The sequence below is a fragment of the Lissotriton vulgaris genome, chromosome 1_2 (assembly GCF_964263255.1).
Source record: "Lissotriton vulgaris chromosome 1_2, aLisVul1.2, whole genome shotgun sequence".
NCBI lineage: Eukaryota > Metazoa > Chordata > Amphibia > Caudata > Salamandridae > Lissotriton > Lissotriton vulgaris.
Window position 1 is genome coordinate 189998272 of NC_141686.1, and position 25399 is coordinate 190023670.

Here is a 25399-nt window from a genome sequence, read left to right on the forward strand (position 1 = left end):
GGCACAAATGCTTTTTGCTTAAAGTAGAACTATTCATAAAGAACAGAACTTCTATTTTTAGTAGATCTAGAGACATAATAACTTTACCTCAGCCTCTAGACAGCAAATGCATTTATATGTGATGAAATAGTCTTGCCCTTCTTTTCTGTATTAAGAGACATTTCATGTGTTATTTTTTTGCAAAATCGTTCAACTGATTACATATGCTATAATTTTTGAATGATTTCTATGCTTAATAACGTACAGTACCTATACTTTCATGTATTCCATATACGCCATTTCAAATGCAATGTATTTTGGGGTGGGAAGTATTACATGCGCATCTTATTGCTTTAGTTTTAGTAATTTGATGGACATAAATTCGTGGAGTGGGTGTCGTGTTCTATCTAGGACCCTGATCAATATTGTGACCTTATGCCCCTATACGGCTATAATCAATCCATACCCCTATACTGGCATAAACGATCAGAGCCATATTTCAGCCATATTTCAGAAACTCGTCTCTGCAGCTCATTAAAAGTACATGACACAGCAGAAGCCACTATCTTAGATTCCTAGATTACACTCCGAGTTCTTTCAACAGATAAAACCCCCAGCAACCTGGGAAAGCCCCGCTTGCTTTGTTTTTATTAGTAATAGAACTCTAATGAGCACTGTAAGAATGACCAGTTCTTAGTGAAATCTTTATTGACGTTTTATGTCCAAAAACTTACGTCAAACAAGGCACCTTTCAGGAATAAATAATACCAACGTTGCCTTAAGCAAACACAGCGGTGGTGGTGAATAGAGGAGCAGAGCCCAGCAGATGCGAGAAGCCCACGGACGCTGCCCCTCCTCCTTCTTGACGCGCTGAGAAAGACGCTGTCTTTTCTCCTGCTGAGAAAATCCAGCCCCGGCGTTTCCAGCCTACCCTTGCGGGTGACTGGGAGTCCTGAGAGGAGATACAAGACCTCCAACATTCTATTCCAGAGGTACAGTGTTGACTAAACCCTTAGAGAGAATTCTTGAAGCAAACCCTTGGCAAAACCAACTTAACTTAAGCTACTTACTTACTCCCTCCCAAGTATTAGGCTTAGGTCAGGTACACTGGGGTAAGCGTAGTTAAAAGCACCAGTTGAGTACGTTAGCCAAATGTATATATGAATGTATATATTTTATTCATTTTAACTATCATATGGCTAAGAAACCATATCAATGCTTTTACAGTATTATTTCGCAATCCTCCTTCTACTGTAAGCACTTTTTATAATAACAAGTCTTGCAATTGTGGCAATTCATTTCTCTTGCATGAGAAAAAAGACTGTTCAATAAATAATACCTTTTATTGAAAACGCCCGTCTCTCTATTCTCTGCATCCTGGTGAAAGTAATTCTTGCACAACTGACTGAGTGAAATAGCTGTCTATTGTTTCACACGACTCTAGAGATTGACTCTTATTCTAAGGAGCAAAGTTGTCATATTTATGCGGTTGTTGGAAAACTGAATCCCTTCTTGTCTGTGCCTGGGAAGCTGATCACTTCCATTTTCAGTCAAGAAAGTTTCCAGTGACCTCTGAGCTTGTTGGTACAAACCCAATTAAGTTTAACATAGTCAGTAGAGACCTGGAAGACCGCACTTCTGCGTCTACACTGCTGTTTATGTTATTCCAATCTGCAGGGCCTATAGGGAAAATAGGAACTACACTACAGTTGTGTGCGTGGAGTTGTGTGTGGTGTGTGTGTGTGGTTGTGTGGCTGGTTGTGTGTGTTGGGTTGTGTGTGGGGGTGTGGGGGGTTGTGTGTGCATTGTTTTGTGTGTTTTATGTGGTTGTGTGTGGGTTTGGGTGTGTGTATGGGATTGTGTGTGGGTGTGTGGGATTATGTGTGTGGGGTTGTGTGTGTATGGGTGGTTGTGTGTTGTGTGTGTTGGGTTGTGTGTGTCTAGTGGGTTGTGTGTGTGTTTTGTGTGTTTTATGTGGTTGTGTGTGGGGTTGGGTGTGTGTATGGGGTTGTGTGTGGGGGAGTTGTGTGTGTGTGGGGTTGTGTGTGTGGGGTTGTGTATGTGTGGGGGGTTGTGTGTGTCTGTGCGGTTGAGTGTGTGAGTGTGGTTGTGTGTGTGTGGGGGGGGTTGTGTGTATGGGGTTCTGCGGTTGTGTGTGTGGGGGGGGTTGTGTGTGTGGGTGGTTGTGTGTGGTGTGTGTTGGGTTGTGTTTGTTTGTAGTGTGGGTGTGGGGTTGTGTTTGGGGTTGTGTGTGTCATGTGGGTGTGTATGTGGTTGTGTGCGTGTGGGGGGGTTGTGTGTGTGTTGTTTTGTGTGTTTTATGTGGTTGTGTGATGGGTTTGTGTGTATGTATGGGGTTGTGTGTGGGTGTGTGTGTTTGTGTGTGGGGTTGTGTGTGTGTATCTGTGTGTGTGGGGTGGTTGTGTGTGTTTGGTTGTGTGTGTTTGTAGTGGGTTGTGTGTGTGTTTTATGTGGTTGTGTGTGGGGGAGTTGTGTGTGTGTGGGGTTGTTTTTGTGGGGTTGTGTGTGGGGTTGTTTGTGGGGGTTTTGTGAAATAGAATAAGAGTAAAAGCATGAAAGGGGGATTGGGAAAACAATGCAGGGCAAGCAATTGAGAGAGTCATAGGGGCTGATTCACAGAACTAATCTGAGATAAATTCCTAAACTTACTACCGATAGTCATAACGTTAGGATTTTGTCTCAGTTTAGTAGGAGTAAAGTTAGGAGTCCTAACTTTACTATGCCTTCCGTGAATACCAAAAGTAGTAAGTTTAGAATTTTATCTCAGATTAGTTCTGTGATTCAGCCCCATAGTAACTGGGCGTACTTAAGTATCATATATCGCCAATAAATTATTATACTGCTGAAAGTAGTTAATTTTTGGTGGACCTGTGTTCAGTATACTATACATGAATTTCCTACAGTAAAATGTATGGTAAACTTTGTGTCCTTTCAGAGCATTATTTAACCTCTCTGGAAAACCTCACACTTTCAATCTAAAGTGATGACATACGATAAAGGTAAGGTACGGGAGAAGATATTTGGCTCATGTTGCTTTATTTTGTTGCAACCCCTCCTCGGTGTCTTCACCCACCCCCTGTAGCCATTTTCACAAACCCCTTTGCCACCACACATCCCCAGTGTTTTGCATCACTCACTCGAGGTCCGGCGACTCCAAACCAATGGCTAAGCTTGGAGCTTCATCTAGGAGCCACAATTAGTTATGAAGGCTACTTTCTTTTGTTTCAAACCGGCTTTTCTACAGGACCCTGGATCTACGTGACCAGTTGCTTATTGTCAAGCTTGGAGCTCCATCTTGTGGACACACTTTGAATCTGAAAGGCATCTTGTAAATCTGACTTCTGATGCAGGAACATTGATCCACAATACATGTGTGTCTATGATTTTCTTTTATGTACGCTTCTCCAACATCCTTTTTACGCCTTGAGTATGTATAGGCTATCTTGTAAGACTGACTTTTGCTGCAGGTACTTGAACCTACATTATATGAGTGTCTTTAGTTTTAATGCACTTTCTACAATATTGTGCTTCCTCCTTGTGAAAGTGACTTACTGACTGGGTTTAATTTACACTACCCACCTCACTAGGGCCCCTCACGCTTCGTTACGCTGCTCACCTCGCCAGTCTCTGTCTGTGGTAGCACTCCTGTGTCTTGTGCCCTCAACTGGAAACCAACCAAGATCATGCTGATTACAATGCTCCCCCATAAACCTCTCGACACTGCACAGGTCAGATATGGGCCCAACTTCTGGACTACCGATTATCCTATAAATGTCTCAAAAAATGTGAAGAAGAATCTCAAACACAAACTTCTAATACAACACCCTGAAACTCTAATTGCGGATACCTACAACAATGTGGCCAATGGCTACATGAAATCAAATTTTGGATTCTATTCTAAACAGCCATCAAAATGGAGAAACAGCTCCGTCTCCTCCTGCAAGTTACCAAGACCATCAAGATACCTTATGGAACTAAACTGACGGCATCCCCCTCCTCTTCTTTTAAAGGTGAAATGGATATATCCATTTTCAATAAAGGTAACATCCTTATAAAAGCGACCAACCCTCTCCTCTCCTTATTTGACTATCACTTTCTGTCACTTTTGAAACTGCTAGCTCCGCAGGGAGATCTGATTCAGTTGCCTTCTCTCCACGGCCTCCTTCTTCCGCAACCAACTGGACCATGCTAAAAACAGACCTAGGGAGCTCTTTAACATTTTTAAACAACCAACTACATCAGCACCCCCTCCTGCTATAATCGACACAAAAGAACGTTGTGAAAAAATCGCTAGCTTTTTCGCTGACAAAGTCACAAAAATTGAGCAAACCTTCTTGCAAGTCTCCTCTACTCCCTCCATCTTTCCAACCTTCGCCATCCCACCTCCCCAAACAGCTGATCTAGCTCCAGAGCTAGTTTTGGACCAAACAACCACGATAATAGCCAACGCTACATGAATCTCGCCAAATTGATAAACAGCGCCAACTGGTCGGACTTCAAACCCTTGACTAAAAAGGAAGTCGTCAATATAATCATGAAGGTAAAGCCAACAACCCATGCCAATGATCCCCTCCCATCCATGATGGTGAAAAGTCTCAACCACATCATCGCCCCGTTCTGCACTCTCATCATGAACACATCTCTCACCATGGGTTGTGTGACGATTTTGCTCCAACTAGGACAAATCACACCTATCCCCAAAAATACCAGGGCTGATCTCAACGATCTCCACAACCTCAGACCTATCTCCAACTTCCGGTTCCTTGCCCAGACTTTGGAAAAATGTGTCTTATAGCAACTTAATCATCATATACAAAACTTCTCCTTCCTTGACAAAGGCTGTAGTACTGAAACCGCCATGCTGAACCTATCGGATGACATCTACAGAGACTAAGATGAGAGTGACATCTGCCTACTTATTCTACTTGACCTATCAGCAGCATTCGATTCGGTCATTCACTCAGCCCTACGTGGCGTTTCAGTTTGAATGACACTGTACTGAAATGGTTCTCTTACTTCCTTCAACACCGCTCGCAACAAATCAAAATCAACTCTTGCCTGTCTAAACCCACTCGGATCAATGTTTACATGCCTCCAGGCTCAATTCTATCCACCTCCCTTTCAAATCTCTTTATGGAAACAGTCAACTTTACTACAAAATAAAATCATGCAGTGACATTCAACATCTTAATGACACATGGAACAAATTACAATCCTGATTTCACACAAATCACTTAAAGCTGAGACACATCAAGACAGAAGGTATTCTTTTCTTCCCTTAAAGTAACCTCCTTTCAATACACGAATGGCTCATCAACCTAAATGTTTTAAAGTGCTATCTTACTTTATCAAACTCTGCACAATCCCTTGGCTTTGTCCTGGACAACAAAATGTCAATGAAAGAGCACATCAAGAATACAGCAAAAGAAGCACTGTACACACTCAAAAACCTCAAGAAACTTAAACCATTTATTCCTGCAGATGATTTAAAAAATGTGGTGCAATCTCTGGTCCTTTCCAAACTAGACTATGGTAATCCCACTCTCATTGGGATGCCTAAAACTCACCTCGCCCCTGAGATCTGTTCTTAACATGGCAGCCCGACTCATCTCAGACGTTAAACGGTTTGAGCAAATCACTCCTATATTCAAGAGCCTCAACTAACTTCCTATTGAAGGAAGGTATACTTACAAGACTGCATGTATCATCCACAAAGCCCTTCACTCTCATACACCTAACTACTTCAAAAACAAGCTGACGAAAGCAGGAACCACAAGATCATTGAGAAGCTCCAATACTCTTCTGCCCCTACCTCCCATTCTAAAAAAGACAGCAACCAAGTTGCGCTCTTTTTCTGGAAATGCTCCAAGAATATGGAACTTCCTACCATGTGACCTTCGATGCAAGCCTTCCCTTGCTTCAAGAGAAACCTGAAACTCCTACTCCTTTAGCTCCTAGTCTACGAATCTCAGTAAAATATCGCTTTATCAGACCTAGACACTCTGTCTGATGCTCGGTTCACTTTTTCTTTATTGTGCTTCTCTGACTTTTAGTTCCTCTCTAATGCTGTCTCTATAGTTGGTCACTCAACTTGCACCTTTGATGGGAAACATTTGTCTGTTGAACTACTGTCTCATATGTTCATTGCGTGCCTGCATTTACTGTTTCTTATCATGACCTTGTAAAGCATTCTGACACCTACGCGGCTAGCTAGCGCTATATAAAACTTATATAAATAAAACAAATAAATAGGGAAATATCTGTCTTAAGTAAAATACACTTTAGGTCAGATGTACACCATTCTGGTTGCAAATAAAGACCCAGGGCCTCATTTATGAGAAATGACGCATCGCTGCGTGAAAGCAGCGATGCATCACTTCTCAGTGCGCACTCCTTGCGACATTCCTGATGCGTCATATTTAATGTATGACGCATCATGTCGCAAGGAGTTACCGATACGTCAGTATTTCTGATGTATCTGTAAGCGCAAAAGTGACGCATTGCTGGAGTGTGTCACAAAAGTGACGCAACTCCAGCAATGCGTCATTTCACATGGGGCAAGCCCCATGTGAAAGGGCCTGCGTCAGTCTTACGCCTGCTGTGAGGCAAGCGCAAGATTTTGACGCAACGGTGTCCTGAAAGTGACGCAGTGAAATCTCATAGATTTCACTGCGTCACTTCTACGACCCTTCCTTGCGTCAATACGCCCCCCTTGCATACATTATACCTGGCGCAGGTATAATGTGGCGCAGGGGTTTACAAAGTGACACATCTACCTAGATGCGTCACTTTGTAAATATGGCGCAACAAGGTGCATTTTTTTACGCTACTGGCGCGGCACAAAAAGTGACCCACCGGCGGGGTAAAAGTGACGCGCTGCCTCATAAATGAGGCCCCCAATTTGCACCCATTGTTGCGACCAGAAACTTAATTTGCAAACTGGCCTATCTACTATTAAGCAGGATCACAAAATAAGGAACTGGAGTAAGTTGCAGATGGATCTACCTCTTTAACATTTTGTAAGGTGGGTTTCAAATGTCAGCTTCCTGCCATTGGTGATCTGTAAGGGCCAGCAGATCATCAAGCAGCCCAATTGCCATAATGGAAAGATGGATGCTTTAATATGAGAGTCAGTAACTTTTCACTGGCTTGTGACCAGAAATGCAGTTGCACACCATTGATACATATGGTATGGATTCATAATTTGGAAGGGACGTGCACAGTATGCCTCTTTCAAATGGCGAACGGGTATCCATGCACAACCCATTAAAGGAGTTGATAAGACTGAGTCCTAAAATCGATCAAGTATTTAAGAAATACCCTTGTGTTATCCAATTAAATGGATTCAACTGTTTGAGACCGCAACATAGCTTAGTACATCTGGCCTTTTTTCATAACTGCCACTGCAAGAGCGGTCATGCCTTTCTGCATGAGAAATAAGCCCGGGCGGTTAGCTCTGCTCCGCCAGCATGGTTTACGTAGTTTTGCCTACTCTGTGTTCTGTTGTGAACACGGAGTTTAGGCAAATCTACAACTCCATGGCGGTGTGTAGTTATTCGCCCCCTCCACACTCCCACAGTAATTATAAAGTAATTTAAAAGGCACTTAACCTGCAGCGGCAGCTTCCTCCTTGCCATGGACGCTCCCCTTCCTCCTCCTCGCCGTCCTTTTTCACTGATAACCCCTACGTTGTACGTCCTGTGAGTGCGCATGTGGACGTGCAAGACTTACAACTTAGCGTTTATCTAAGAAGAAGGACGGTGGGAACCAGGAAGGAGAGCAGCCATGGCGAGGAGGAGGCAGCCATGGCAGGTAAGTGCCTTTTTTATTACTTTATAATTACTTTGGGAGGGGTAAGGCACGTAGTGGAGCAGAGAGAAGTTCTACTGAGTTGTTTTCCAACTCCGTAGATCTTCCCATAGAGGCCCTCCACCTGCTCCGCCCAAGGTTAATAAGAACCTTGATCAACGAGGTCATTGAACATCGCTTGTATATTTGCATTCTAATGGATGGATACCATACACTCTGGCTAAGGCGAGAGTGAGCTTATAGACAAAGAGACTAAATTACCAATATGGATGAAGTATCAAGCATGACATAGAAAACTATATATGTTAGACATTTGAAATGTGCATAAAGATTGGCACACACCAAACTAATATTCATATCAAGGAGAATGAAAGCCACTCACCTGGAAGCTGTCATGAACTCCTATCCAGTAGGCGCCTTTGTTGAAAGGATCGGCTGGTTTTCCCATCAGAACAAATACAAAATCATTTTCTTCTTGGCTGTGAATGGAGGCCAGGTGAGAATTGTAGGAGAGACAGGTTGCCTTGAAAAGACAAACAAAATGTACATCAGATTAGACACAGGGAATGGCGCCTGATTCTATAATGTAGTGTTATTGTTATAATACAATGATAATTCTTGACTTTCATATTCAGCCAGAAAGACAGATGTGCTGCGTTGAGAGGAGAAGCAGCACCAGATTGATGAAGGTGCTCTCTTCCAAAAGCTCTGATGAACTTGTAGGCAGCCAAGCACCTCATATACACTTTTGCATTATAATGCTCTGTGTGAGATGATGTCTAACATAGATTTTGTACTGCAAGGGTACTCTCACAGTGCAAAATGCTACACTTTGACATACTTTGCATAAGTGCTATATAGTACAGCACAAACAGACATTTTGAAAAGTGTTGAGGTAAAAATTGTTTCTACTACTTTGTATCAAAAACCATGATTGGTTGTGTGGGAATGCTGATGCGGCAGCCATTGGATGCCTTCTTGATGCAAAGTAACGCAAAGTAGTGCAAAGCTTTGCTTCATGTTTCTTAAAGGCAAATTTCCAGGACAAAATAAGTTTTGCACTGAAAAGTAAATACCTCAACACGTTGCCCTCATGTGCTTCACTGTTGGATACTTTGCACTGGTACACAATTACGTATTAAAAGCCATCACAACACCTTTCAGGACAAAGTCTTTGCAGTAAAGATATGGAAGCGGTTAACCACATGTAGACATATCATAATAATACAAGAGGCCTGGGGTTTCTTCTTAAAAATAGGGAGATGGCATGTGAATTAGCAGACAGTCTGGTAAAATACTTCCAATACTTAACACTGATTGTATATGGCTTCCTTGATTTTCAATATCTTACAAATCACAAACAGTGGAGCTTGCAGAGTACAAAATGCACTACCACTGTGTAGCAATACTGATAACTACTGGATTTTGTTGGTAAGAGATTACAAAATGCAAGATTCCTATTCATCTTAAGTCATGTCACTAAAATGCTAGTTCAAGAGGACTGGAATATGCTTTGCAAACCTTACCATGAAGAAAGTGGCAGGGCTTTTTATTAACATTATGTCTCCCAAAAGGCTGACACCAGCATGAGGCTAGGTTGCGCAGATATGTCCTGCCCACACTGAAGTTGGTGTTGGAAAGAATAAACAATCAACAAATAAAGAAAGACTGAAATGTAGGCTATGAATCCTTCTTTCTCCTCAAATGTTCCTCTTTGGAAGAGTGTGTTCTGCACCAGCTTCCAAGATCTAAGCAGTGGGTGTTGTTATCAAACGTGCAGCAGGTGTCTTGCACCGGGGCCCAGCGGTGGCTGTATTTGACTACCCAACTGAGGCACAGTTTCCATTTTCCTTCCTTTAAGTGGGGTTTATGACTCTCTTGCTATGCCTCTGTTCATGGATAGAGACAATCGCTCTATCCATGATGCTGACCCTGGCAATGCACATTTTAGGCTGGAGCACAGTCTTAGCTTAGCAGCGAAGCATGTGAGGCATCGCGTCTTGGTAGGTATCATGCCTGAATACATGGCATCTCAACAAGGAATGCATTCAGCTGCAGTGCAAAGCGCACATCTTGGCCGAGATTGAGAGCTCTTCAGTAGGTCTTCATCAGATGTGAGCACAGAACAGCAGCAGGAAGCCACCTATTGCTATTGGCACACAAATACATTTGTTGTGCTGAGGAGTGTGCGTGTTTGTGGCAGGAAACCCCTAAGATTGCCTGGCTGTGTGACTCTTGCATCCATGAGCAAAGTCAGTCCAGGCAATGAGATACCTGGACACTGTGAGTTGGTTCCACGAAAGGGGGAATTACACCGGAACATACTAGTCGGAGTGATATGAGCATTGGTCCCCACTGTATTCAGTGTGTGTGAGTTCTTACAGCTTTTAAAACAAAACTCCCGCAAGGTATATACTTTGAATGTCCTTATGTATTGTACTTATGTAGGGACATTGCATGAGTGACTATAGGGGTGCTTCTGTGAGCGGTGAATGCAGAGACATCCCCAGCACAGTCTATATGAATTGAGCAATATGAGATATGTGATTGGAGAAGCCTTGTTCTTCCACATGCCTACAGGAACAGTGCCAGCAGGTCAGATGATAGGCCTGTTTATTGAGGCTACTGAGGTACAAGTACTGCTGTAGGTCTGCACGTTTCTAGATGAATGTGTTACTAGTCCCCCAGTGTTTTGGGATTAGGATGTGACATGGAAGAGTACACTAATCCAGTGCTCATGGGTTGTGGGAAGGGTCTCTCATTCTCTTGTGCATTAATGATGAATCTGTTGTGTAATTTGTAATTTGGAGATATTTAGAAAAATGTTTAGATAGGAGGCTGGATAGGGTCCCTGAAAGTGGATACTAGCAGTCAACCGAGAGTGCAATGCTGGGTGCCCCTTTGGGGGGGGGGGATACAGGCAGTGTGAAAAAGCACTGGGGAGGCAGAATAGTATGGGAGATAGAGGTTCATTTGTAGATATTGTGAGCATCATATGTATCTACTCAGCTGCTCCAACAGGAGAGTGCTGCATAGTCAGTGTGGAGGAAGTTCAGAGCTCGGCACTTCTTATTATCCATGTGGGGGAGGGAGGGCTGTAATTCTTTCCTTTTATTCCTTCATTTATTCAGGCTTTGTCCCACAGAAATGTGTGTTGCAAACTGATAATTTGCTCTCTGTGAGTAGGTCCTTTTGTTTTGTAGAGAGCCAAGTTTTGTTAGATCACTATCTGGGAGCCACATTTCCAGAAGTATGGGGTAAGGCAGTGAATGTTACTAGTATCCCCCATGTTTCTGTGACATGAAAACCTATTTAATGGGTTCATTGACTCATTGCGCAAGGCATAGGTAATTTTCAAAAAATTATTTTTTCCTTATCTTTATTAAAATATTTACTTCACCATTGAATTGGGTTTTTAATAACTATAACTATGATTGTATAATTATTTTTGTGGCTGGTCCCTTTCCTAAAATATAGTATTAAGATTTTATTTTGAACTCAGGTTTTCTAAATAGGACAGCTATTCCTGGCATGGTAAAAAAAGGGAAAAATTGTGTTTGGGTGATAGTGACTGTAATTACATATTAGCCTTACATTTCTACATGTTCTACTTTTAAATACCACAAACCCCACCTTGTGGGCACCAAAGCCTACCTATAACCCATTCATATTTAAAAGAGGATTTTTTACCTGTCAAGAGTTTATGTTGACAGGTTGAAATGCAGTTTTTACAGTTTCTACAGTCAGGTTACACTGAAGCCATGTTTGCACTGCCACTGTAGTGGGCAACACAATTGGTGCTGCAGCCCACTAGTGGCATTTAACTTCCAGACCTGGGTACACTGTGTACCATATATTGTGGACTTATATAGTCAAGTTAAATATGCCTAGTGACCACGCAGTAAATGTGGATTTCCTACAAATATTTATAACATAACATTCCATGTGTATCAATAAAACATTCATTCACCGGGAAGCGTATCTTGGTGCTGAACACCAGATGATTATTATTCCCCAGTTCAATTGTACTAATTTTATCAACCTCAGAAAAGGAAAGGTTAACTTGACCTGCCAAGATTTGTACTTATAGCCCTGAGCTCAACTATAAATCTCTGGTGTGGATGCATTAGTCCATGGTGCCACTATGACCTCTTCTATGTGCTGAGTAAATGTTTCATTTTGGACAACCCTTAACGTGTTTATCATGCTCAGTACTCTACATTCCAGCAGTAGATCAACATATATATTGACAGGGAGATCTTTTAATAATAAAATTCCTAATTCTTTTATTTACTAATTCAAGTGGCATCTACAATCTTGGATCTGTAAGTAAAAAAGGAAAGCAAATGTCTCCCTCATCATTCCACTAGTGCTTGCGGATGGGATTACACGTAAGCGTGCAGTAGAAGCGATGCTATCATCAGTAGCGGTTGCATCATTGTATCTTTTATTGTTGCTACTGTACAGCATCAGTATTTTGCTCGCTCCCGGTGCTGTGCGGCATCATAAAAAGGCATTAGCAAAGCCACTAGGCAAGCCCGCCAAACGCAAGCACGTCTGCGCCCGACCGCGCCCGGCAGGGACCAGAAGCCAGAACCCCTGCTTCTCCACTGACCTATGCAACAGAAACACTACGGTCCCTTAATCTGGGTAACTATTTGCTGGAGGAGAGTGTGCAGGCAAGACTGTTAGTCGAAAACCTACTGAGGGCTAACAGTATAGAGACTGATGGGTCTTTGAGGACTCAGGGTCAGACTTATGCCCTTACAGCATTTGGTCTGAAGGTAGCAGTGCTTAATACGTGCTCCTAGCAGTAGCACCTTCTTGAAGTTTTCTCCCTGCTTCAAGATGGAGATATAGACATTTTGGCACTTACGGAAACATGGTTGGGGGATTCATCAGCCCCTGATATTGCTGCAGCCCTTTCAATGGAATTTGATGCTCTGTTGCATAATAGATCAGGGGACTCCGGGGGGGTGGTTGCTTTCCTTTTTAACAATAGCCTTATGGTTACTAAAATAATGGCAGAAAGCTGTGACAAGGTGGATGTTTGGGGGATAAACATTTCCTTGAAGTCCTCCTGCATTGTACTTATGGTAGTTTATCGGCCCCCTAGGACTACCCTGGTTTCAATGAGTGTTTCTTGGAGCTCACTTCTGACTTATGTTCCAGATATAAACGTCTCCTAGTAGTGGGGGATTTTATTTATCACTGGGACAAGGTGCAGAGAGAGCCTGTACTGGGACTATTTGAGACCACTATGCTCTCGATGGACTTGCAGCAACTGGTTAATAGTCCTACTCACGTAAATGGCCACACCTTAGATCTAATATGGTCTTCACAGCCTCAGGCACTGATAACTGATATCAGCCCCTGTGCCTGGTCGGATCATTCATTGTTGAGATGTTGGGTCCCAAGTGATAGTCAACTACCACAGCCCCTGCCTTTGTGGAGGAAGGTCAGAATCTGGAAAAATATTGAGGCAGATCACCTAATAGCCACGCTACACTCAATCCCTTCCTCTGATGTGGGAGAGGATAATCTAGACCATAAAAGTGAAGCTTTATTTACTCACTTACAGCAGGCCATTGATATAGTGGCACCAGAACAAAACGAAAGGGTCAGAGTTAAAGGAAAGGGGGCCCCATGGTTTGATGATACACTAAGGAAAAATGAACAACTTTTTTGACAAGCTGAGAGGCGGTGGAGACACAGTTATGAGCCAGCAGAGTTAAAAACCTATAAAGTCCTTTTTGCTACTAGAAATCGGCTATCCTAGTCAGGAAAGCAGAACACTATGAAGGAAGGATTGCTCAGGCAGGAAACAAACAAAAAGAGATCTTTGGCTTCTTGAAGGAGTTGAGTCAAAAGTTGAGAAGAAGTCCACAATCGCATCCCCAGATTGTGATACCTTTCAGGAGTTCTCCCTTCAGAAAGTCACGGACATCATCTTGGAAATCACGAGAACTCCTATTGACTCCAGTTCTCTTGATCAGACTAGCCCCCCCTGTCCTAGCAGTCAGTTATCTAAATTTCCTAGTCGTGATTCAGCTACTCTGGTAGCACTAGTAAAGCATATTAAATCAGGCTCTCGAGCGGACCCTTGTCCTCCGAGGGTTTTTCAAATGACTCTGCCAGGGTTGGAAAAGCAGGTGTTGGGATTACTCAATGATTGTTTAGATTTGGGTTTTTTACCAATTAATCTAACTAATCTAAAGGAAGCCAGGGTCACCCCCCTGTTAAAAAAGCCTGGTGCGGATACCCTGACCTTAAAAAACTATAGGCCTATCTCGCAGCTCCCCTTTCTAGCAAAAATCCTGGAGCAGTATGTATTGAAAATACTTGCAAGGTATTTGGAAGATCCTCAACTGCTCCATACCAGACAAGCAGGCTTTAGAGCTCATCACAGCACAGAGCTAGTGATGGTGTCCATCCTGGACGAGCTCAGAGTTAGGGCCAATAGTAAACAGCTGAGTGCCCTGATTTTATTAGACCTGTCAGCGGCATTCAATACGGTCAGCCACAACATACTGCTGAACCGTCTTATGAACCTGGGTATAAATGGCCAAGTACCTAATTGGCTTAGGTCTTTTCTGTCAGACCGCACTCAGGGAGTTCAGTTGGGTGAGCAGCTGTTGTATCTGGGCTCCCTAACCTGTGGAGTACCTCAGGGCTCTGCATTATCTCTTCTTTTCAACATCTATCTGCAACCCTTGATGGAGGCCTTGACCTATATGGATTGTCAGGTTGTTAATTATGCCGATGACACTCAACTTCTTGTCCGGCTTAGTAACTCCTGTCAGGCTCAGGAGTCAGAAATCTGCACAGGTTCACTGTAAATTGGATGGCAGCCAATTCTTTGAAAATAAATCCGGATAAAACCAAAGTGCTCATTATCCCAACAAATAATAGCCCATGGTGTGATCTTTTTTGGCCCCTCAGAATTGGGAGTGGTCCCAGTACCAGTCCCGGCGGTAAAAAGCTTGGGGCTGAAAATTGATTTGGAATTGTCTATGTCTTGTCAGGTCTCCTCTGTTGTGGGAATCGGTATGGGTGTACTTAGGCAGTTACGGAAACGTGTTCCCCTCCTATCCATATCCGCACTCCAGTCAATTGTCTACGCCACTGGCATCTCTCGGCTAGACTATGGTAATGCTCTTTAAGGAGGAGGAAGGTCCTTCTCCTACCTGGCCGCCAAGACCTGGAACTCCCTCCCGACCGACCTGCGCCTGACCCAAGACCACCTCTCCTTCAGGAAGAAGCTGAAGACCTGGCTGTTCGAGCAGTAACGGCACCCCCATCCCCCCAGCGCCTTGAGACCCTACGGGTAAGTAGTGCGCTCTACAAATGTCTTTGATTGATTGATTGATTGATTTATCTTGGCCTTCCCCTGAAGCTCCTTAGGAGACTGTACGTTGTACAAAATGATGCGGCTAGGCTCATTCTTTGACTCCCTAGGAGGACACAAGCCACCCCTCTGTTAGATAAATTGCACTGGTTGCCTATCAAACAGCAAGTGCAGTTTAAGGGTCTCTGTATTGCCCACGTAGCAATGTATGGTGAGGCACCAAAATATGTAAAAGATCGCTTGATGAAGTATGTTCCTAGTCGGGTTCTACGGTCATCTGAGGCTGTTAGGCTAGTTCCACCCAGGTATAGCTCTAAATCCAAAGGGGGTAGAGCGTTTTCTGTCCTCCTCCCGCAGGCCTGGAATGATCTGCTGGAGTTCTTGCAAAAGGAACCAGTTTTGCTCATCTTTAGGAACCTCTTAAAGACCTTCCTTTTCAGAGAGGCACTAACAACTGCGTAATCTCTGCATCCGCTGCGGCCAGTTCTTTCAGCTCTAGTGACTTGCTCACTTTCTCTAGAAGTGCTTAGAGTTTGGTTGGTGAATAGCGCTATATAAAAATCATATAACATAACATAACATAACTAGGCCACAAACTTTAGACCCATTGGCTTTGCCATAACTTGTTTCTTGTATATGTCTATTTATTGCTTTCCTGCTGCTCTTTTTTTTAAATTTTAGTAGCCCCTCTGATAGTCCTGCAGGGCCGTCTGATTTCCACTCTTTACATGTGCGGTGTGTTGAATCCACTGTGGCCGCTATTTCTAAGCTGTACAGCCTTCATGTAATGACATTGAGCCCGATTCACAGAATGAACTTAAGACTCAATCCTAAACTTACTACTATTTTGGTATTCACAGAATGCACTCACTACTTTTGGCATTCACAGAATGAACTTACTACTTTTGGTATTCAAAGAAGTTAGGATTTTTGTCTTAAGTTTGTCTCAAGACAAACTTAAGACAGACTTAAGACAGACTTAAGACAGACTTAAGACAAAATCCTAACTTCTGTGAATACCAAAAGTAGTAAGTTCATTCTGTGAATGCCAAAAGTAGTAAGTGCATTCTGTGAATACCAAAATAGTAGTACGTTTAGGATTGAGTCTTAAGATCATTCTGTGAATCAGGCCCAGTGTGATGTTTTGGGATCTACTGTTAAGCCTGTCACCCTTTAGGTGGTCTTCCCCCAAAGTTTTTGGCTTCACACCTCCCATTTTTGCTGAATTTGTTTTTGTTGGCCTTAGGAACTAGAGCACTTTTCCACTGCCAACCAGTTCTAACGTGCTTGTCCTCCGTCCCCTCAACATGATAAAATTAGTTTATAACCAATTGGCACTTTAAATTTACTTATACATCCTTTGTAACGTGGCCTGTGAATTAAAGGCTACTAGTGAGAGTGCAGTGCGTATTGTGCCACCCACTTAAGTAGTTCTTTAAAGCATGTCTCAAGTCTGATACTGCAACCTGTATGGACAGTTTTTACCTGCCAATTCAACCTGGCAAATTAGACATTTGGCCAGGCCTAAATCGTCCTATTTAATGCATATACGTCACCTCTAGGGAAGGCCCTAAACTGTTTTTTCAATACTGCAAGACCTGCTTCTCGCGTAGGATAACGTTTGCTTAATTTATTACATTTCATAAGTGATAAGTTTCAATTGCGATCAGGTAGCGTGGTTGAGTTTGTTATCTTAAGAATTGTAATCCAAAACACTTTTTAATGGTAAAGTCAGACTTCAAGTCTCAAATCAGAAAATGCCACTTTTAGAAAGTTGGCAGTTTCTTGTTCTTAACATTTGGTCCCTGCAGCCTGTATCCTGGATCACATGACTACGTGTTGCTGGCCGCTAGTCTTTGTTTTTTGCTCCCAAGCAGTGAGAGAAAGGAGGAATAGATGTTAGCAGGATTGGTCATTACTGTCAGGATGAGGGGAGGAGCAGTCAACTACCACACTTGCACATCACAAAGGTTCTGCCCAGATTCAACTCTTCAGTAAACATCTGGACCTATAGAAGACTCAGAAGAGGAACTGCTGTGCTACTCTGCTGCAAGCAGGACTGCTACTCTGATGCCGAGTTACTCTGCTGCCCTGCTGCCTGAGTGAGAAGGACTCGAACTGCATCTTGAATACCAAGACCATCAGAGTCACTCCAATGGCTAGTTGGCTGGCATCCTGATCAGAGCCTCAAGGACGGAAAAGGCTCCAACCACCTTGAACCCTGCACCTGGAATCTGCCTGCTGTAAGTCATGCCCTTCAAGTGGTGCCATCCCAGTCCTGGACCCTCTGCCAGCCCAACAGAACAAACACAGCATGATGCATTTCCTCGGAGACCCACATTGGATACAGCTGTGGGACGTATCCCCAAATCAGGATCTCAGCCGCTTCTCGGAAACGCTGCTTCATGACGTATTCTTGGCTTCACATTTTATCCCTGCAGCACCTCAACAATGTCGCTGCAAGTCACCTCCTAAACGCAGGACTGTGCATCCCAGCCCACAGCTCCTTGGAGCTGGTGCTTCACAACATATGCTCAATGCCTTATCTTGCACCAGCTCGCTTCCAGGATTTAAAGTACTTTGTTAACAGGCCTAGCTTGGTCAAGTATGTGGCCCGCACTTCACCGTGGTTGACCTGAACTTGTGACTTTGTCCTGGTCTGGCGTGACCAGAAGACCACGGTTGGTGCTTTGTGCTTTTTGGCACTGTGTTCACTTAAATCATTCAAACTGCATATCTCTGAGACTACTGATTTAATTTTTGTCATAAATTATTTATACATTTTTTCTCAATTTTTCTAAATTGGTGTGGGATTTTTGTTCACTTGATTATTGTTTGAAGTCCTGCATAAACACTTTTTACACATTGCCTCTAAGTTAAGCCTGCCTGGTTGTCTACTTAGCTAATAGACGATTAAGCACCAGATAATTTGGTTTTGCTTAAGGCTTCACCCTGACAAGGATGTTGGTTGCTGTATGAGTAGGTTTTCACGCCACTGAACCAGTAACCCAATTTCCTACAGCGGTTATCTTGCAATTGTATAGTGCATAGTGTATATTTTTGTATTGCTCCAAGTAGGCCAATGCATGCTTCGAAAGGTGGTAGCTATGTTAGAACTTTAAAATAATAATGCATTTTGTGTTATGTTATACAGATTTTTAGAGCGCACTGTCACTGTCAGCGAGACAGATTCTGGTTTGTGAGTTCTGAATGGTCGGCAATCTTTAAGTGAATTTTCGGTTGATCCCTGCATACAGATTGTTCCCGTTTGCTTGTGAGAAGGGCATGTTTGAAAGTTTTCCAGGTGCTGATTGGAAGCCATTTAAAAATTATCCTTAGCATCTTCAGGGCATGGAAGCATTATGCGGTGATGGCATTGACTTAGGTGATCATGTTGAGATTGCTGTTGATGATGATCCTAAGGTTCTTGGTGTGAGTGGTAGGCTTAGGGGTTGGGTGTAGGTCCTAGTTCTGTTGGTTAACAGGCGGATTCCCAAAGTGTAGTGCTTTTCCCAATGATCATGATTTAGGTCTTGTCAGTGTTCCGCTTCAGACTGTTGCTTTCCATCCAGTGGGTGATTTCAGTCTGTGTACTGGGCATCTTGTCCATGAGGGAGAGAATGAGTTGAGTGTCATTGGCATAGGAGAGGACATTGATGTTGTGAGAGAAGATGATACCGGCTAGAGGGATCATGTGTGGTGAAGGGCTCAGTGGGGATCTTTCCGGAACAATACAGATGATGTCACAGGCATCCAAGGTATATGGTGCCAGGTTAACTGACAAGTTCCTTTCAGTTGGGAAGGAGCAGATCCATCAGATTGCATTTAATTTGATTCCGATTTCGGTTCCACATTGCATAAGAATGGGGTGGGAGACTAGGCCAAAAGCTGTGGTGAGGTCCTGGAGGACGAGTGCTGCAATGTCACCTCCTTCCAGAGTCATGTGGATGCCATCTATGGTGGCGATGAGGGTAGTTTCAATGCTGTGGTTGGGTCTGAAAGCAGACTGAGTGGTGTTGAGGAGTTGTTGGTTGTTGAGGTATTTAGTTAAGCGTCTATTAATGATTTTCTGTAAGTCCTTGTCCATTGAGAGATGGCCGCTGACTACTTTTTTTTTTTCAACTATATAATTAAAATCTGTCTTCTATGTGCTTTTGGGAGTTTGTGAGTATGTTTTACTGTGCATGAGTAAATTGGTGAATGAAGCATGAGTCAATCAGTGGATGAATGAATGTATCTTGGCAAGGGAGAGTGACAGGGTGCATGTGATCTTATCCACTGGTTGCTGGTAATTAAAGGTAGAGGATGGCATGCATCCATCGATCTACATGCACACTCACACCCACATGCATTCACAAGTGTGTACACATACACACACCATTTACAAGCACACATGCACACACATATCACCGCACACACTCACAAATCCACATACTTTCGTACATGCACATATGCAGGCACACATCAAACATTAAAATAAAATGAACTTACCAGATGCAGCATAGATCTTGGCCTCGAGCCTTCTGCAGGAGTGGTACTGCAGTCGTCACTTATTGGATGGAGAAATCGGCAGTCCCTATCTGTCATAGAGTGGCAAAGGGTCAGTGAAGCTTGCTAGCCCCGACCCATTTTGTGACAATGTGACAATGAAAGGTGCTCTGCCTTCGGCACTTCAGGGCTTAAAACCCTAAGGTTCCAGGCTATCAGTAATGCTACCCCTGATCATGAGTCCTCCCAGTGCTTTGCCAGGCTGAAAAGGTCACACCTACAGAGCTGTGACATCTTCAGCATGCAAAAATCAGCTCAGGCAACTAGGGGCCTGCGCATTTAGAGCGGCATTAAAGGCTCTCTGCTCTTAAGAATGGACCACTCCTGATCTTATCATTGATTTAGGATGCAATTCCTGTGCTAATTGAAAGCTATTGTTGTTGCCAATGCTTGTTTACCAAAAGTTGTAACTGGAGCAGCATATTTTGGAACCACCCGTTCATGTTCTAATCATGCCATATATATACACACATGGTCTATGTAATTGTGTGTTTTTTATCATTAACGTAAAGTCGTGCACTCATACTGTGGTATTCCATGACTTGATGTCATTTGGAATTAGTTTATGTCACTTAGAATGTTTATCCTTGATTACCGAGTCAGTTGCTCAGAGGTCTTTTTTCTACCTTACTTGATCTGATTATGGTATTCCCATTTCTTGTTGTCTAGGTTGGATTTACTTTAAACTATCTAGATGTCTGCATGCATAATTGGCAAGGTGACCTCATATCGTATCCTGACCATCAAATTATTTTCCTTATCTTCTGAAATGCTAATGCTATTACTGAATTTCTTGTATTCTTCATGCTATTGAGACTGAACTTTGTTATACAAGTTGGTCTGCTGGTGTGTTTTTGTAGCTTTACAATATATTTCTGAGGTTTGTGTATGTTAGTCTGGCTTTGGATTTGTAATAAACCCACATTTAATCTCATCTATCAACTTAGGTTTTCAGTGTGTAGCCAAATGGGTTACCCTGTAAATTGAACTTGCAGATGTTGTCAATTCCTCTTTATTCCTCGGGTGCCTAAAAAGTTTAATTGCAGGGAATTTAGAGATAAGCCCAAAGGTGCTGAAACACTATTGTCTTCATGACAGTAGCTTGGGAACCTGTATAAACATTACACCTACACACACTACATATTGAATTAGTCTCATAAATCTTACCATACTAATGGCAGTGGTGGGCATCACTAACATGCATACTTGGAATGCAGATAGAACATTCATAAATGGTCATCATTATTAATAAAACATATTTATAGCATTGTAATAGGTTACAAGGCATTATATAAAGGACTAGGGGCACGATTCACAGAATGAGCTTAAGACTCAATCCTACACTGACTACTATTTTGGTATTCACAGAATGCACTTACTACTTTTGGTATTCACAGAAGTTAGGATTTTGTCAAGACAGATTTAAGACAAAATCCTAACTTCTGTGAATACCAAAAGTAGTAAGTGCATTCTGTGAATACCAAATTAGTAGTAAGTTTAGGATTGAGTCTTAAGTTCATTATGTGAATTGGGCCCATGGAGATGTGATCAGCATCGATCATTATCCTCAATAGATTGTGGCCCATTTTTACTAAAGGTTGCACCTTTAGGTGATTTAGCACTGCATATGTGGGCCTTTAAATTGGTTAGTAAATTCATCTAGCAAGAATCCATGTAAAACCTTAGTAAATAAGAGCCTTCATATGTATTAGAGCATGCATGGAACTCTTACCTCTGCTTCCAGCCAAGACACTATGTCATTGAATCGCTTGTAGCAAGCATTCTTATACTGCACCCATCCCTGATCACAGGAGCCTTGAACACAGAGACACCTTTCATTGGCATTTATTGTTGAAGTTGGTGTTGCGGTAGTGTTCTGACAGTTACCTACTAATATTCAAAATACAAAGCAGAGAGGGAGGGTCTTACGTTATAGAACCACACTCTTCAACAGTAAAAATTTTAAATCAGTAATGGGAAAATATAAAATACCAACCGAAGCCTCTTCCTTAAATCCACATTATTGTTGCATCATATCCATTTAAAAACACATTAATCAGCAGTCATCCACACGTCATAATATAAATAAGTTACATTTAATTCAATCTGTTAAGATCCGATGGAACGTTCGCTATCTCCCAAGCATTTCTCCTGGCATTACAGAATTGGCCATTTGCTCAACAAAGATTTGATGTATTTTTTTAATAAAGACTTCTCTCTCCACAAACAGCAAACATTGACAAGAACCCTTCATAATTGAACGAGGTTATCATTGAATTTATTGCCAGACAGAATGCAATCCCTATTCTGTCCTTGCTTTAATGCTTGGGTTGAGTTGCATTGTGTTAGCAGCAAGATTATTTCATGTGGTGGAAATGCATCCAACCCAAGTAACAATCCACTTTCTTTCTGACAGGCAAATGGTACATTGATGGTGTGAGATTTAGCAATATGTATCTGCTGTCCCAGTTTGCTCATGTAGGAGACAAATCTGTTTAACAAGACTTGTAAGCTCACCCTTGTCCTGAACATCAGGGGCAGTATTATATAGAGTGCCTCAGGGGCCCAATGGGCATTTGTGCCCACTCTGTGTGCCCACGGGGCACTCTGGTATTACAAAAGGGGCCACAGATGCTTATGCATCCCCTTCTGTACCACAGCATATAAATTGCCAGCGCTATCTGCAGGGGCATTGCCTCATTTGCTTAGGGGCATGCCCTGCCTCCGTGTCTATGCCGTAATACCGACGTGGGTGCTGAGGCAAAAAAGCCTTCAGGAGGCACACTAACAGTGCGCCATCTTAAAGGTGAAGCATTGTCACTCTGCCCCCTGATGACACCCCTCTGGTGGGTGAAGAGGGGTCTCATAGACTCCCCAGACATCTCCTTGCAGGAGGGTGAAACCACTGACTGCACCCACGTGCAAAAGGATCACTAATCCCCTTGGAAGGTGCAGGCAGGTGCCGCCTGCACAGTGAAAACATGGTGAGGTTGTAAAGCAGCCGCTCCGTGTTTCGCGTGAAAGTGCTTCCTCAGGGCAGCACGAGTTAACACCTGCCCTGGGGGCAGCACATTCACCATAATGCAGTAACTTCACTTCATTGCGTTGGGCGCACCTTTTTAAGGTTGCATCTGGTGCAATGAACGAAAATGTGCTGTTTGCATAATATGGGCCCAGGACACAATCATCATATACCAGAGCAGGGAGTCTACTCGAGCCCACCCTGAGAGTGTCTGTCTCGCCCAGATTCAGCGAGGTCTCCATATTATTTAGCTATAAACAAAAAGGAAAAGGGCCAGCACACACCATTTAACCTCGCTTCATTTTGACGGGGTTGGAACATCCCCATAAGTGGCATACCTAATACAGCCTGCTGGAGAAGTGTGGCTCAGGGGTTAGAGGCAACAGACCCGGAAGCTGAGATCAGCCCTAGACCAGGGTTCAATACCCCGCCTCGGCGGGTCTTGGGCCTAAATATTCCACGGACTCGATAATTCTTGCTCCGGTGCCTTCTCGACTCACGGGTTCACATTCTGCGACTCAGGGCAATAGCTTGCTTAATCTCCACAAAGGCCCCTCGTGGCGGGATGCCTGGCTTTCACCTTGTGGATACCCTGCCGGGGTTATCTCACAGGGGAATACCAGGACGGGTTCCCTAAGCAAGCACCGGGAAACCCACTGCGGGTAGCTGTGCGCTATACAAGCTCAAACACATTTACATTTACACACACACATCCTTGTGCATTTGTGCTACAAGTGAACTACAACCTAATTCATTACATTGCCAAGCATTTTGTGCAGGCCGATGGATGGCAAAAGAAAAATCTATATGGCTCAGTGTTGCTCAGCTATGTTACTCTGCTATGGTCCATAGGTCTGGGGTGTGGGATTATTGTGACACAGCCACTCTTCAGGCGAATGAAAACATGTTCAGTGCTTTGTGGGACAAGAATATGCCACACTATGGAGGAAGCTGAAATGCTTTTGGGTGGCACCCTGCACCTCATTTGACAAGGGTGCCCCCTGCTTGTAGCTCCAGATCATTGAATAAATATGTGAGAGCTGCATAGACACTTGGCTTTGCTGCCTGAATCTACAAGGAGAAGAAGGACTGCCCTGCTGGAACCCTGGTCTCTACCCCAAAGGATTGCAGCCTGAAGGACTGCTTCTGCTGATTAAGGAGTTGACTCCCTGAAAGCAACAGATTATCAGAGCTCCCCTGCACCATCTCCATCAAGAAGTCCCCAGCCTGGGGTTTAGTCCAGTGGATTTAAGGATTTGGCCAGATGCATTGTGGGAACTGTAGCACCACACTTCCAAGACCATCTCAGAGTTTCTAGGCCTTTGGATTTGTGTTTTGAACCCTTTGAACCCTCAGGAGGAACTACAGGCAGATGTTCCAGATGTTTGAACCAACTTTTGTAAAAAGCTCTATAAGTGGACCAACCCGACGTGGGGTCAAGCCATGGTACGAATCCAGCTTGATGAAGTGCCTTGCTCACCGTCGAGAGAAAATCATTCTGAAAAGTTTGTAAGTGTGAAGGTAAAATTTTGACCAGGGCCTCCTGCTTAGTATATCCAACCAGGGTTCCATTGCAGTTGGATTCATACTTTGACTTTGTCCCAGTCAAGTGCGACCAGATGTCCCAGGTTGACACTGTATGTTTTTAAGACTTAGAATGTGTTTGATCTTTAAAAATGTATATATCCGGTTCCCTATATTGGATTTTTGTCGTTTGGTTTCATTTTGAAGATAAAAACATTTCCTATATTTATAAATTGGTGTGGGATTTTTATTGTGATGTGGCATACTTATTTACTTTATCTGTTTTTTAAAATTATCTACATACCTGACTCCTGGATTAAGTCTACCTGCTTGCAGCCAGCTACCAAGGGTTGAGCCAGAGGCTAATGTATTAAAATCTTTACTGGACCTTATACTGTATTGGCAGCCTTATTGCTAGTGATACATGCATACTCACCCTTACTTAAATACAACTCCCACTACACTTCATTTCTTTTTCTTTCACAAGTTATATGTTATTCCTAGGAAAAGGTTTTCACTCCCACTCTTGAGGGTCCAAAATGTTAGGTTATGACAGCCCGCTGTGCACCAACTACTGCTGATCATCCCAATACACCTGTTTAATGGTGTATAAATTCATCTCTGCGGCTGCTAGACTGAGAAAAATGGTGGGGAAATAACTGCATATCATACTCTGGTGATAGAAGTGTGTGGGGGCAACCTTGATGGCTTACCAGAGAAACGTAATTAAATTGTACCTTTTTGCATATTGTAGTATTTCCAACATTTTTATAAGCATGTTTTAGTGGAAATTTATTTTAAGTGGTATATTGACACATCTTTGATATTTTAAACATGATACATGGCTTTGTTATGTCTGAAATGAAATGAATGGAATGAAATGAAAAAGGAATTTATAAAGCGCGAATTGCTGCCCAGGGGCGTCCAAGCGCTATTGTAGGCTAGTAGTAACAGAACATTTAGAAGGAATCAGCCAAAAGATTTAACAGGGGGTAGTGAACAGGAAGGTTTTTAATTGTTTCCGGAATGACAGCAGATTGGGATTGGATCGAAGTTGAAGAGGGAGAGAATTCCACAACTTGGCAGCGTTTAGTGCAAACATCCTGCCACCAGCTCTTGCTCTTTTTACTTTGGGTATTGAGGCTAGA

At 43.0% G+C, this 25399-nt stretch overlaps 1 protein-coding gene across 3 annotated transcripts in view; it reads right to left on the reverse strand.

Moving 5' to 3' along the window:
* The window catches only part of LOC147734881 (alpha-N-acetylgalactosamine-specific lectin-like), a 379481-nt gene that overhangs the window by 120386 nt on the left and 233696 nt on the right, over positions 1-25399 (reverse strand). For 2 of the 3 annotated variants that reach the window (XM_086953663.1, XM_086953662.1), the window contains exons 3-4: positions 21438-21592; positions 8192-8332 (exon numbers count right to left, since the gene is read on the reverse strand). In XM_086953663.1, coding sequence (XP_086809789.1) covers positions 8192-8332; positions 21438-21592 — 296 coding nt within the window. Of the gene's footprint in view, positions 1-8191; positions 8333-21437; positions 21596-25399 lie in introns of all 3 variants that reach the window. The other variant, XM_086953661.1, reaches the window with a different exon arrangement.